This window comes from Echeneis naucrates, chromosome 6, assembly GCF_900963305.1.
Source record: "Echeneis naucrates chromosome 6, fEcheNa1.1, whole genome shotgun sequence".
Lineage (NCBI taxonomy): Eukaryota > Metazoa > Chordata > Actinopteri > Carangiformes > Echeneidae > Echeneis > Echeneis naucrates.
This window is the reverse complement of record NC_042516.1, coordinates 8,451,612-8,467,566: the sequence shown is the minus strand read 5'-3', so window position 1 is coordinate 8,467,566 and position 15,955 is coordinate 8,451,612. Positions and strand designations below refer to the sequence as shown.

Sequence of the window (15,955 nt, the reverse complement as noted above, 5' to 3'; positions counted from 1 at the left end):
ACAAAAGATTTCTTAAGTTTTAGGGTTTTTTTTTTTTTTGTCTTTGTTTGTTTGTTTTTTCAGAAGGCCATACATGGTGATGGGCAGCACAGCAGCATAGCGGTTAATGCTGTTGTGCCACAACAAGAAGGCCGCAGGTTCAGTTCCCAGCCTGAGGCCTTCTTGTGTGGAGTTTTCATGTTCTCCTCATGTCTGTGTGGGGTTCCTCCGGGTACTCCGGTTTCCTCCAACCATCCAAACACATCATGTTTGGGTTAACTGGTGACTCTAAATTTTCCATAGGTCTGAGTGTGAGTGTGAGTGGTTGTTGGTCTCTGTGTGTTGGCCCTGTGATGGACTGACAACCTGTCCAGGGTGACCCCGCCCTCACCCAGTGTGAGCTGGGATTGGCTCCCCTGAAATCCGGAAATGGATAAGCAGTAGAATGAATCAATAAATGAATACATGGTGATGGCCTTTGGGCCAAATGTAAATAATTTTTTGAAGCTTAATGAGTTGATAAGAGTTCATTGTGATGACAGCATATTTGATAAAAATTCTTTAATGATCAAAACACTTGAATAAGGCTTGTCCTGCCAAAATAGGTGTGTATTTAATATTTCATCCACTATGTGCTATATGTCTGCCGAATTAGAGCAGCATCTTATGCCAATCCATAATATATTGAGGAAATATATTTTCAACTCTGATGCCTGTAAAAATCTCTGATACTATCATCTCATTATGATCAGTTATCTTTATTAATTTTAAATTAATGACTTGTTCTTATCCTGTCTTTGCTGTCAAGCTCAAGCATACATCATGAGTTAAACAATTATGCCAGGGCGGAATTATAAAAAAAAAAGAAAAATTGCACCACAGTATGTTGATAATATGGAATTTAGTTCAACCAAGAATTAGGAGATGGTACAAGGAGCATAGTGTGGTTCAGATTATTTCCTTACTTGCTTGCGTTCAAAGATTTCTATTCAGAGGAAATGTGGCAGCATGGGGAGGGGTCAAGCTCATCCAATGGGCAAGCCTTTAAAACTGGCACTGTATGCAACACCAGATGCCCAGGGCCAACTTTGTCATTTACTGAGTCGACACATCACCAAGGAAACTGTGGGCAGGGTTAATGATGACATAGTTTGTCTTTTCATTACTAATTAATGATTTATTCACTGTGGCTAACAGCAGATACTGGCACCTGCTAGTCACTTATACATGGACAGTGGAGAGTATGGTGGCTGACCATTGGCTCAACACACAATGGGTTCTGTTTATTTATGTTTTATGCTTTGTACACAAAGTCTCCCTGTAAATTGGCTCCTTTGAAACTAAAACATTAACTTTGTTTTTCAACATTAAATTTCTACTAAAAACCTTGTGCATTTTTCTGCTTGCTGACAGGGAAGCATGACACGAAAGGGAAGACACGATACAATCCTCACACACTGCTTCTGACTTTTCTGACACCATACTGACAAAAATAAGCAGTCTTTGTCAAGTTCACATTAAAGATGAACTTTCCGTCAGAAGTGATCATTGAAGGGTTTCCTCTCTCACATCTTCAAGTCCCTGCCTGCCATCCTTCAAACCCAGTTTTCAAGGTGCGTGGCTCTCTTACCTCGTCCTGAAGTTAGCTGGATGTGGATGCCCGTCATACAAAGATAAAAAGTCATATTCCTCCTCCACAGCGAAAGACTGAAAAACTATATGAATCCTGTTCCCCTCCTCAGCAACAATCACCCAGGTACAGTTTGCTCCATTTGGATATCCATATGGAAACCCAGGGCTTTCTATTGTCCCATTTCTGCCTTTGAAAGTGCCTCCACAAGTATGGATGAAACCTGGAAAAAAAAAAAAAAAAAAAAAAAAAGCATCACGTCATTATCATATGCAGACAGTTCGTAAATAACTTGCACAGGAGCAGCAAAACAAAGCTAAATGCTTTTCAACATTTGGAATTTACAATTGGGTTAAATGTAAAGATCAATCTGGAGAAAATCTGTATCAAAATTCAAATTCAAATTTTTACCAGGTATAAGCACCCATGCGGCAATAAATAACAGTTGCTGTTCCAAATAATGCTATTATTGTAACAACTTCATGCACCATGTAGAGTTCAGCTGCAATATTTCTTCAGCTGGGAACAAATTGTTTGGAGATCCACACTGTTTTCAGGTGGAACAAGCAGTGAGAGAAATCTGCCATGAGCGACAACTTTTGCGTTTCCATTTTTGTTTTTGGTTTCCCTTCGAATGAAAAAAGGAATAGGCTGTAACACCTGTAATAATAGAAGGGAAATGCATAATTGAGGACTTCAGCGATGTTTTTCTGTGTTACACTGAACAAAGCGCTAGTGATGCATTATTACTGCCCAGTTGTTTCCGGGGGGTCAGAAAGCCGCAGAGACAAGCAATTAGCCAGCTCTGCCAATTTGGTGCCACGGGCCTTTAACACTGTGTTTCACATCCTACACAAATTATATAGTTGCACCTTGGTACACTGGCCTGCTGAAAATCAATACCGTTGACATATTACGTTAACCTGTTACCGGGCACTCCCATTTTTGTACACAAACTTGAACACAATGGACCCAAAATAAAAAAGCCACTGTTCCACCAGTCAGCCCGTGTGATTACAGCCCTAACCCAGGCCTCCTGAAAAGTAACTGTTTAAATTTTACGTGCAAAAAGTGAAACTGAATAAGAGATACCAAGCCAAGGGTACAGAGCAGCAGCATGGTAGAGCTTGTTTTCTTTCGTGACATAAAAATGAGAATATGCTGCCTCCAGTAATACATTTTATTTTGAAAACACATTAGAGCCATTGCCTCAAGTTTGGACAAATCTTGTGTCAAAAGCAGTTGCAGTGATATTGGGACCATAAAATACTTTCTGAAGAGAGAATAAAGAGTCGAGTACAGACCGGAAAACACTTACACTCATACAATCAAGGCCAAAGTGTCCTTTGGTTGGAAAAGGTGCAATTAAGCCTCATCATTGTCAAATGACATCCTTTATATGTGAACGAACACTCTACAGTAGATTTTTTTTTTTCCTGACATCTCTTTCACTTTCCTCCCACATTCAATATGTACAAAGGCATGTAGGCATATACATTGCATTGTAGTTTTCAAAGGCGAGTGCTGTTTTATTTGGGGCTATCTTGAATGTTGCCTAATGGAATGCAAACTTAATTAAGATGCATAGTTTACTACCACAATTTACTCCTGGTGTAATTAGCTTCTCACACGCTGTAGGTAAAGGATGCTTTGCATAGTGTTAACCATACACAAGCAGAAGGGCAGAAGACACAGATCACTTGATGAATCACTGTCTTTCTAAATAGAAAGAAAGTAGTTATTTTCCCAATAATATGTAAGCCTCCTTATAAAGCAATGTGAGCAAAAAGTCAATATCTTGAAGTGTGGCATAAACTGATAATGTCCATCTTGCCGAGGTGTCTATTTGCTGTGGACAAAGCCAAACAGCTGCCTAAATTTCACAAAAAAAGATATTCTGATAAGATCGACTATCCGATGTAAGATGTTTTGCCACAAGCTAACACAGTGACAGAAGTCCTGATGCAGCATCACTGACATTGCAGTACGTCTCCATTTGACCACCAGATAACTGACCTGCCCCCCCCCAACAGAAACAGTCGCTTTTCCTGCAGACAGTGATCGTGTCACCGTACTTTAATATCATAATACAGTTACAGACACAGTATGATCATACAGGTTGATGATGCTGAGCCGCTGCGACAGATCTAGTGAGAAACATTTGGTCCGTAACATGTCTAAGTTGCAATTTTTACCACCACTGAGCGAACAGGGCAATTACAGCAAATTGGCAGCATTGAAGGGCTGCCTACAGGGTCAACACCATCCAATCTGTGACGTGGTGCATTGTTGCTGTTTTCAAGTGCTTTTGGGAAAATCATAGAATTGCCAGGAGAGTCCTCTTCAGGGATTCAACAAGGGAGTGGAAAAGGGTGGTTTCTCGTTGACAGATGAGTTACTGCATCATGACAGGTTGTTTGAACACCACCAGTTGAAGTCGTATTTGGTATTGTTGGATCATTGTCGTCGTTTCCAGTGTCACTGATCACTTGCCTTAAATTGTCACACATCCTTCCATCCATCCCACACATATTAACTGACATCAGGCCTGCTTGTCTTACCATTTCTGATCTTCAGCATGGGTGCATGTGTGACATTTAAAAAAAAAAAAAAAAAAAAAGACATCTTGCAAAAAGAGGACAGAACGGTCCACATCCACACTGATTAATTTTAAATGGCCTTGAACAAGATTCTTGAGAAATTCTTGTCCACTGCGGAAGGTCCCACCTGTAGCTGTGCTGTTGTACCTCCAGTGTGAATTTAATTCACTTTAGTCAAAGCAGCAGGAGCAGATAATAATTAGGGCAGATATGCATAACGTTACGCCATTTGAATACTGATGCTCAGCTTCAGTCTGTTATTCAACTTGGAGTCACCTCTTCCATTTCTATTAACAAAATTCTGAAAACTTTTTGCCACGATGAAATCTCACCCGGTCGTCTCCACAGGATGATACAGCTGTACCAGGTAACAGAGGAGGACTGGGCCCACAAATGCACCCAGATCTGTGTAACTGTGCTAACCTTTGTTCGCACCAATAAAGCTCGATTATTCCGAGAAATATTTCAGCGTTTGTCTAGCTTTATATGACCAATGTTGCAAACTATCCAGATTAATGCTGTTTGTGTGAACTGCTTAGCCATGTTTGTGGGGCTGATTGTTGGGATGGGCATGAGAGAACAGATGCTCACTGCCAAGGAATCTTTTTCCCTCTTTTTTTTTTTTCTTGCCCCTTTTCTCCTTCTTAGATCTTAGATTCTTTGAGTCAGCATTTTTTCAGTTGTTCCTAGAATTCTTCACTGCTGTTTTCCTGCTCTGCAACATCTCATTTGCCCCACCAGCATGACTTCTCCCCCCCTTATAATGGAAGGTATCCATTATAAATTACAATCCGCCATTGCAATGCTGTGAATCACACCAGCTTGCGATATGTTAAGCACTGGCATCTTCATAAAAGCTTTATCTATAAAAAGAACATTGTAAACACTCATTTTGTTACTTCAAAGGAAAACATGATGGCATGTGTAAGAGCCTCCTTACACAGGAGGGAGAATATGCATTCAACCCATTTACCACTTCGACCTAGAGTGTGTTTCCTTTGAATTTCCTGCTTATTTGCCTGATATGACCCCCAACATCACTTCGATTGTAAAAATGCATGTAATCGTCACGCTGCAACACCGACCAACTGCGATGAGAAACCAAATTAACGGCATGCTGTGATTGCACAGTGGGGGAAATGCAGTTCAGAATTATGAATCAGTATCATGATGCACAGCCCTGAGAGAAAGAGGTGCCTCAGCAGGCAGCCATGCTGGTTGACAGACAGCTCAAGAATGGCCCCACCTGTTTATTAAATGGTTACAAGAACCTCTGTCCTTTTGGCTGTACACACGAACGCCTCATTTTCACCACACCACATCATCGACGCTTAGCGCTGATTGCTACACTTGCTGATGAAACGCAGGCGGAAAAATGGCACGTGCCTTGCACTGATGAAATGCAGACGGAAAATGGCACGTGTCTGACACCCTGATGAGCTTTCTGAAGCTGTTTCCTATTTGTATATGCCGTCAGCCTTGTGGTGTTTCTCACTAATGCAAACAGAAAGCAAGACCACCAAAGACGATTCTCCAATCCCATTTGAGTCAATACAGATCATTTTGGGCAGAATGAGGCAGTTAATGAGGCACAGACTGTCCCATGTGTGGATGGAAAATAAGATTGATTTGTAAACAAAATATATAATGCATCCTATTATTTTCACAGCCTAAACAAATGTGTTGCGGGGAAGAAAATTGCTTGTTTAGTATTTACTTGAGGCATGAATGAAAATGATTCAGAACATTTTGACTCTCCTGTGCAAGGATAGCTGTATGAACAAGAACACAGTCAACAAATGTAGATGTCTCTATGTAGGCTGTTAAGATAAATTTTAATGTGAAGCAGGGAGAGAGGCGGAGGCATTGACTGCCATTCAGGTTATTATGAGTGACAAACAGACCATCGGGTAATGGATGATATTGTAATGGTGGATGGGTATGAAAGTTTGCCCATCCCAGTCAATTATTTTTGAACAGACCAGCAAACAGGTGTGGATAATAAACATTCAGAGTGTGACCTGATCCTTCATGTAGTTGCTTCAGGAACTTTCAGGGCAAGTCTTTTCTTCCCCTGCAGTGAAACCGAATTCTGATGAAAGACTGCAGTATTCAGCTTGGCAAATTGATTGTGTTCCATTTGCAATGTTCTACTTAAAGTTTATTGAATTGATCTGCTGTCTATTGTGCTGTATTTGTCTTTTCCGCTGTCTATTGTCCCTAATTTATGTAGAAGCCTGCATGTCCGAAGTAATTTTTCCAGTGCGACGATAAACTTGATACAATCTAACAAAATCCTGCAGCCAGTCTAATTTCGTACTGAAGGTTTTTCAGCACGAATTGGTGGCATTCATCGGGTTCACAACGAAATAAATATTGGCACTAGTCACATTAGCATCATTCATAGGAACAGCAGCATGGCCTGTTGTCTCAAAGTGGCATTTATGCTGTGAATGGAAGACCTCAGAAGCACCTTAGATTGCAGGTCAGTTTCTTGTGCTCGATCACATTTTGAAATGAAAAAGGCCTTATAAATCAGAATCAAATATTTTGATGTGCTTCAAATGAACCCAACAGGATGAAGACAATCTGCAGCTGCAGGGCTTTTGTGAGGAAATTTGGCTGGGTCTATCGGAAACTATGAAACAGCCTACATGGATAAGTGTAGGGTGTCAGGGAAAAGCATGCAATCGACGTTGTCAAAGCATATTATTGCATTCGAGTCTTTACATTTTCCCTTCATGCACACATGTCAAGAGCAATATGGGTTTATTCCTCTGAGATCTCAGAGAGCCAGGGACTGAGCCACCATATGACTAATGACTAACTTGCCATACCACCTGAGCCGCTAATGCATCTCTATGTATCGCTTTGTGAATATGATCCAATGGCTGTGCCAGTTTGTTCACGCGTCATGCACTGGACCAAGAAAGTGGAGGTTATTCTGGCTTCTTTGTCTTTACTTTTTATAAGTTCCAAACACAGCTGGCATTTTCTGTGGCATTTGAGCTGTGGCCTTGGCTGAAAAATATGCAGAAGGCATGTAAAGACAATATAAATACTTCCGTATCAATAAACGTGTTTTATCAGCAGTGACTGCAAAAGGATGTCATGGCCAGTGTATCATCCATCAACATTTTGCAAGTACACTAACTGCCTGACTTAAATGCAAATACTCCTGCTGCACAAAAACAACAGCAATTTGAGCCCTGTTTTGAACATGTACGCTGCTCGTCGATCGATGCATGAATAGTGTTTTGCCTTCACTCTTCATACATCACAGTATCACTCTTCAAACAAATCCTGAGCCCAATATCCACAAGCCTACTGTGCATTCAAGCCTCTCTTTTTTGACTTATTTTTGGCGTATATTATTTTCTCTCTGTGCTTGATACTCCATTTCTTCACAACAGCCTTTAAGATATGTTTACTCAAGGACAGTTCTTTCTCTGGATGGCATTTCATCGTTGTTCGATGAAGGCCTATCACACACAAAGTGGGAGGCAACAGCCTTAAAGAATAAAAAAACTGCATTGATTTACACCTGACCTCAAAGGTGGCACAGCCAATATAGAGATATCCATCAGCGATGCCTGGTTACAGAGCACTGCCTGGAGAGATAGAGCCTTTACCAAGCAAAACAAAGGTCGACAAACATCCTGGTGGGTCTCATTTGCTGCGAAGTTCTTGTCTCACTGTAATATCCACAAGCCTTACAAAACAGCACAAAGAGATATAGTAGAGTTACACTTCCAGCTGTTGCTAAGTATTGATTTAATCAAGTCTGCTTTTCAGGAGATGTGAGTGCAGCTCAGGGAAATCATTTTTGCATATTATGTTAATAATGATATGATATGAGTGTATTCGAACCCTTCAGAAAATAGTATAAAATAAGAAGAAAAGAAATGAAAAGTACTGATTATGTTTCTATTGATCAGAAAGAAAAAGCTTGTGTTGCTTGTACTTGTGCCTGTGTTGATCTGACACCTTCAGATCATGAATCTTCAGGGTCTGAACCACATCAAATCGGAGATGCTGCACCACTTAAGAGTTATATTTAGACGTAATTTGTTTTTAGAAATCCAAGAACTTTACACCCAGATCTATGATGAGGTGTATTCAGAGCCATGGACATAAAATGAGGAGTGAAGTGAAAATAATTTTTCATCAGCACAAGCAGGAGTACAACAATGATGACTATAAGAGCCCAGACAGCAACCTTAGAAGACAGAAATCTTAAATTGATGTCTCCAAAGAGAAGGATTTTATCTGCATGGCAGTGCGGCACCTTCACAATTCATTCTGATAGAATGTGCATAATCGCAGCCCCTCACCATGCTTGTCTGCATGGTTGATGAAAGGCAAATGGGCTCCATACAGCAGAAACAGAAAAGAGGCTTTCTAGAGAATGACTATTACCTCATGAGTGTGTCATTGCAATTTGGAAAAGGGCTCTGAAATATTCCATTTTGTGGTTTTAAATTGCCAACCACTGAAGTGAAAAATACTAAAATCAAATACACTGCCACACTGAAACACAGCTGGCACCTGCACAAATACACACCATTGCACACGGAAATAACAGAGGTTGTGTGTCGACGTGGCCAAATATAACTGTTTCTCAACGTCTGCATGCTGATGGTGCTTAAGCCACTTCCCAGCAGATACAGTATTTTATATGGCTAGACACCAATACCTCCTCCAAGTGATACTGAGCCATATTGCACCTGATGCCAGGCCACCACTGTGAGAGCTGCTGTACAACACAAAACTGTGAGCCAACAACACATCTAATAGGACGCCTGTCTCTCTAGCCTCCAATCTTCCAAACAAACAATAACATCAACACCCTACTTTCCCTGAAAAAGGAAAAGGAGAAAAGTGCAGAACTAGAATGTCTTTTTTTTTTCCCCACATCAGAAAACGCTGAAAATACACCTGACTGCTTTTCCCTTTACTAGTAAACATTTTACTACATAGCAGTAGTCTCAAGTTATCAGTTTTTAGATTCAAACATCTCACTTGAAACTCACAATCTACCTCAATGACATTTGCAAGGTTATACATCATCTGGATATTTCTGGTGACGCCACATAGAAATAAAATAAATAGCTGCTCATCTTTTTCTTTTTTTTTCCACTTGCACAACCTGCAGGCAATAAGGGTTATATTTCAGGTTAATCAGAGTCACAGCTCAATCTTTACAAAGCTTCTTTGCATGTATATGTGTTTTTGTTGTTTCCATGAAGATAACTTAATTAATTAATGGTCTGCCCAACGTTTCTGCCTCTAAAAGGAAGATTTTATTTGCCAGTATTGCAAAGTGCTCATGGAGGGATTTGTTCGGGCCCTTTAAATAATTCTATAAAGAATTTGGTCTAGAACTGCTCTATATGTATGATTAGGGTTCAGGTTCAAATTATTAAAATTTGATTTCATTTGTGTGTTTGAGTGTGTACATAAATGATTTTTTGACAGAGTGGTGGCCCGGTGTGCCTTGTCCTCAAATTGGCTGGATTTGAAGGTGGATAAATAATGACTGGATGGAAATGAGTAATATAATTTGATTAGATAAGGTACCAAGGTGTAGTGTGCTGTAGTGCAAAGGGTTTTTCGTCACAAAAATTTAACCAACAAAGTAAGAGATATGTCACTTATTTCAGCAGCACTATAATCACTTTGTCAATTAAATGTCAGAAATTTGGGGTTATGTCTGTAATTACTGGCTCACAACCTCAGATGATATCTTCAACCAATTATTCAAAAACTCAATATGCTCCATTTACCAACATGAGTAACAAGAGAAAATCTTGGATAAAGGAGAAAAGCTGTTTTTAGGTTTAAACTAGAACAAAGAGCAGAAGCCTCAATACTTAGTCCAAGTGTGCGCACACGCACACGCGCGCACACACACACACACACACACACACACACACACACACACAGCTGATGCTGATGTCAAAAAGCGAGCAGAGTACATCACCACTGTAACACTCATTGCCTGTAGGTGGTGCAATAAAGACACCCCCTATTGGCGAAGTTTCTTTCACATAGTAGTTCCTTGCAAATGTGCGTATGATCAAAATTACCAGTGTGAGACTAGAAAGAGATGAGCGAACAGGTACTTTAATAAATAGATCTCCACAGGCCAGCACCAAAGGCCAATGTACACATCGTGGAAGCCTAAAATCAAATGATTAGTCAATCAATGAGTCTTTCAGTAAGCACAGCAGAGGCCTGAATGTGTTTTCTCACCTGAAAAAGCATGGTAACCCTGCATTTTATTGCAAATTAGAAACAGTCAGGTCCAGATCTAAATTACTTGCCTATATCACATATATGAATAAGTCAACAGTTTCCTAAGCAGCTGAACTGAGGGCATATCACTGCACTTGAAGTTGTACATTCTATCAGCCTATGTCTGCACTGCATGCGATTACCAGATAGAACACGCAATTACCATCTTTATCTCTTCGACAGCTCAGTGATGTAGCTGATGGCCTAGCTATTCCCACCTATCATTTTCATTTCCATGCAATGTTATGCTATGAAACCATATGAGCGTCCACATAGCAGACTACCTCCTCAATTACCTTCAGCTCACCCCACTTTGTTCCCCTGACCATGCTTCACCCCTGCCTGCTCCCCTGTCACACATCAAAAGTGCAGCTGACAGCCACAGACACAAACAAGAAGAGCAGTGGGCACTGCAGGGGAAAATTCACTTAAGGTACGTGGGCTGTAAAGTGAATAATACCAAGGATAGATGACATTGAATATATTTATGGGCAAAATACCTAAGATTTAGTTACTGCGGGGCGTCAGTGAATTCATTTGAAAGACATAGGTTTTATATCACGGTAAAAATAACATTTCTTGGTTATTAGTTATCATACATCTTACTTCAAATGAAGAAAAATTTTCATTCTCTCATAGTAAAGGACACAGTTATTGTGTGAATAAAATGTGATAAATTTTTTCCTGCCTCAGGTTTTCTAGATTTTACCCTTAGCATGGATAAAGCAAATAAATGCATACATTTTTTATCAGCCAATATGCCTCAAGGCAGCTAACAGAGTCTAATCCCCTCTGAAAATGGCACCTGAGGTGCATACAGTCCACCTTGAATCTGTTGCCTTGACTCTGGAAGCTGCTTCTGCTCAACCTATTACATTTTATCTCGACAAACGGTTGGCTGTTTTTCTTCTTGAAGACAAGATATTACCAGTCTTTTACCCCAAAGAGCACTGCTTATATTAAAACTGATACCTGAGAAGAACAAACTTAATCAGACCCAGCAAACTATATCCAACCATTGCAAGCAACTGTCAGCACTGTCTAAAAATCTGGCCCAGGCCTAAAGCCATGGGAAACAGGCCAGCTGAGCTGAGTAGTACTTTGGTAAACCACAAAGACCATCCAGTGAAATGTCAGCACTAAAAAAAGTCATCAGGAAAGTAAAACTGTTGGCATTTCAGGATTCCAGAATCCTGGATATTAGTATACAGTTCTTTCCTGTTACGGCTGTCCACTGTTTTCTTTTACTTCAACTCCTCTTCAGTTGTGGAGATCAAGAACCTGTGGGGCAGTGGGATAATGCCCTGCATTCCCTGTAGATAGTGTGTAATTACACAGACAAATTGTAATCCTGATTAGCCCTAGAAGCCTTTCCAGCCTGTTTACATAATCACATTGAGGGAAAGTCTTCATCAAGGGCTCAGTGGCCAGATTACTGTCTGTGCAGAACCCACCTGATTACCAGCAATTAGCGCCCGCCTGGCCAAGTTAAAAATAAATAAATAAATAAATAAATAATAATAACAATAACTTTTGGAGAAAATGTGTAAGCTGGAAGGGAATTTGAGGAATACAGCATGATTAAAATAAACAGAATAGGTGGGACACAACAGATGGGCCATTTTCAACAATCTGTTCACTATCATTAATCGTTCACTGTCATCTGCGGTGCTGAGCTAAATAACACTCTGCTGTGGAGTCCCTTCAGCTTCCAATGTTCATATTACTTCCTACTTTCAGGTCATCAAAAACACAGGGACTGACTGTTTGTATGAGCATCTGATCAGCGGTTTCAACGAGACCCAGGATGCCGTGGCCATATTTGGGTTCTCTTTATTTTCATTAGAAGAATATCTGGCTTCTCTCGCTTTGCAAGCTAACCCCTCCACGTACAGTAAGAAAGGGGCGTGCTCTGCTTAGTGACTGATTATTGTGAACTTGATCGATCCTTGGTCAATCAATGGATGCACCCTGGCTGTCAAAAGATAAAAATGCAGATGCAGCTCTTGTGCTGGGGAGAAGTTATAGTAGAGTGCTCAGTCAGTGTGAGCAAATTCAATTTGGTTTTGACCCATGTATTTTGTTCTATTCAGAAAAACAGCACTGCAATTGAGCGTCCTAAATCTGTGTTTGTGTTGGAGTTTAACAAATTCCCTGAGGATTAGATGACACAGCTACAGTGACTTTCCTTGGTTGTTTTGTTGCGGACTTCTGCAAAGAAAAAAAATAATACAATTGGAGAAACTCACCACACAGTGCTTTATGATTGCGTAGCGTGCCAACAGTCAAACTGGGATGCAGATAAGCAGAGAATCAGATCTCTGATAAAGGAGCAGGATCCTGGCTGAAAACGATTCAGTTTCTATTCAATGACAAAGCACTTATAGTATTGTGCAAACTCTCTCAGTTCGGGGCTCCCTTTTACAGTATCATTATCATAGGAGTCAGTCACGGGACAGATCCTGCACGTCTCTTTTTTATTAGTGCAAATATTGTGCCAACTGTCAGAGGATAGGAACCACAGCCACATAGTTCTTCCTCCACCATTCCCTATGCTCTTTTCCAAGTGAAGACCCAGACTTTCTCTCCCTTTCCTCCCTGCCAGCTTACCTCTCCCCCCAATTCCTGGCTGGCTGGTTCTCCAATAAGTAACAGAACTAGGAGGATTGGCAGTGGCCTCAGGCTTTGACATTGCCACAATGTGGGTGGTGATGAAACAGCAACTGTGACCGACTCTGCTCGGCTCGACTTGGCTCATTCTTGGTGGGCGCTGGTACTCTGCATGCTGCACATTTTATCCACCCCCAATAGACAGACATGAGAATTACTCACAGGGCTAACAATCTGCATGTAAATTGATATCTGTGAGTGCCCATACTCAGACACACATATATCCACTGAGCAGATGAACAGCCATGCAATCACACATACAATGGCCCTGGATACAAGGCTACAAAGCATGCACACATACATAGACACAAACAAATAAAATGAGAAGGAAACACGCGTTGAGAGCTGGTACCGAATTTGCCTCTTTTACCTTCAGCTTTAATTTCAGTTTCCTACAGTAACAGTGACATGGCAAACACGTACTCAATTTCCATGAGCAACATGTAAATGACAGTGCTGGGAAGCAAGAGATTGATTTTTATTTGTTTGCTGTAAATGGTGTTTAAATGTCAGTGGACAACAGATGAGCACATGTTAACTGCTGTGTGGGGAACAGGCAACAAATGCTCTAACTGATTTGAAGCTGCACTATACACATACCGTGATTCAAAACAGAAAATCAGAGGGTGTGAGACAGTTGAGAGGAAAGTCTGGGGATTTGCTTGGGAAATATCCTCACAGAAGGGCAGAGCTGTGTCACAAATGTGGCATCTCGGTGGATTTTTTTATTCAATTTAGCTGATGCATTTAACGGGTAAAAAAAAAATGGAAGGAGCAGTTACCTCACCAGCTACAGCGATTATTCAAATGGACAGAGGCTGAGAAAGAGGCAGTGGAATACTAATAATCCCACCTTACACCTGCCTGCACTGGCAAGTCCGATAAACAGCAGCGGACAAATTGGTTCCACGCTACAAACTGCCTGGATCCCCCTGAGCGCCTTCACTTACATTACTGCCGGGAAACTGGCCTGACGCAGATTGCACATAAATACTTGAAAACTCGGCTCAGTGGGGAGGACACGCAAAAAACGTCTTAAGCCTAAATAAATGTGAATCTCCCAACATCCTATAGGAAATCTGCAGTGCATGCACTTGCGCCTCAACAATTCACTAGTTCGCCTGCTAAGCAAAGCTGCTCACGTAGCCTGTTAGGAGGAGCGAGGATACCGCAGGAATATCTGCTGAGCGGCTCTGTCCAAACTCCATCCGAGCTCTAACCTCTGTTTTTGCGCACGTATGTAACCTTTGCGCTTTTGGTTTGCCACACGCGCGCACACACAGGCACAAGCGCGTGAAAAGAAGAAGAGAGAGAGAGAGAGAGAGAAAAAGAAACACACGGGGCATTGCTGCAGTGGCTCGTACCTTTCACGCAAGTGAACATCAGTGAAAAGATGAGATTCCAAAAAACAATCCCCGTCCTAATCCTCATCGCTTTGGCTTGAACCACAAAGTCCTCTCGGCCACATTTAACGCATCTCCTGTTGAAGACGTCCCGCAGTTCGATAGATCCGTCGTAGCATCCGTCCCTGTAAATCCCCTTCATGTTCACAACTAACTCACGCAACCTGCAGCCTCCGCTTGTCTCTCTGTGGGGTTGGAGTCAGTTCCCGTCGCCTTCTCACAGCACCGACAGGCAGAGCCGCCCGCCGCGCGATGTCAGCTGATAGCAGAGAAGTGAGCGAGACTGAATTTTGGGAGACGACCACAGCAACCTGGAAGAGGGCTCAACCATCTCTGCTGAGAGGGGCATCAAGTGTGGGGATCTCTGCCGGAGCGCTCTGGCGTCTGCTGCTCAACATCTTTTTTTTTTTTTCTTCAGGACGGAGAGGATTATATCCTACAGTCTGATCGTTGCCTTGATCGATCTGCAATTGAACGGCGTCAGAGTGAGAGAGAAAAGGTGGTGGTGGTGGTGGTGGTGGTGGGGGGGGGGGGGGTCCTGAGTGAGTATGATGTGGGGGTAACAGAGAGGTGGGTGGCAGGGGTGGAGGGGGCATGCCTTTCACGGGCAGCATGTAAATCCTGAGGAAGAAATGAACTCGGGTAATGCCAGCTTCATGCTTGTGTAGAGGGGGAGTCAGAGAGGGAGAGGTGAGGGAAAGGCAAGACTCTCACAGGCAGGATCCCGTCCCGAAAACTGATCAAAGAAATCCCACCTTGGGCCTGGTTTTCATTTTGGAGACAGAGCGGGGCCGTTATTGGGACTGATGGGCCGGGCAATTTGCAATGCAAAGATGGGATGATGACGGCGCAGAGCGGAGCTCAGCTGCAGTGGGCCTCTTCTGCCATCTAGCTTCGGAAGAGTCACCGACCTCCACTTTGAAACGCGTTGGGGAAGGAGATCAGTGAAGGGCAGGAGGGGAGAGGTCGTGTTTGCACACAGAACGAACATCACCACGGTCAGACAGGGTTTCTCAAAGAGCTGTTGTTCCTGCCATGCATGGCCGTGCCCATCCCCTTTTTCCACCAACACAGGCTCGTTATAGCTCTGAACAGCCTGAACAGGGCTCGGATCTCAGGTGAGGTTTGCATCAACGCCTAGGTTTAAATATAGCCATATTAATAACAGTAATTAACTGGGTGAAAATCAATATCCTGCGGAGTCAACAGCAGAAGGTCAGAGGAGTCCGCTGACTGCTGTCTGAGCAGGCCTCCAGCAGCAGAGCTGTCCGTGGAGCTGAAAGCGGCTCCGTCATGGTTCAAAAAACTAACAAACAACAACAAAAAAAAACAAAAACCCTTCACTCGTCCTTTCGTCATTCCCCACAGAAACGCTG

At 42.1% G+C, this 15,955-nt stretch overlaps 1 protein-coding gene across 3 annotated transcripts in view; it reads right to left on the bottom strand.

Annotated features, from left to right (window-relative positions):
* LOC115044612 (CUB and sushi domain-containing protein 3-like) overlaps window positions 1-14,733 on the bottom strand; it is a 203,345-nt gene extending 188,612 nt beyond the window's left edge. For all 3 annotated transcript variants that reach the window (XM_029503737.1, XM_029503739.1, XM_029503740.1), the window contains exons 1-2: window positions 14,541-14,733; window positions 1,610-1,832 (exon numbers count right to left, since the gene is read on the bottom strand). In XM_029503737.1, coding sequence (XP_029359597.1) covers window positions 1,610-1,832; window positions 14,541-14,721 — 404 coding nt within the window. In that variant the 5' untranslated portion in view covers window positions 14,722-14,733. The remainder of the gene's footprint in view (window positions 1-1,609; window positions 1,833-14,540) is intronic.
* Window positions 14,734-15,955: the final 1,222 nt, after the last annotated feature.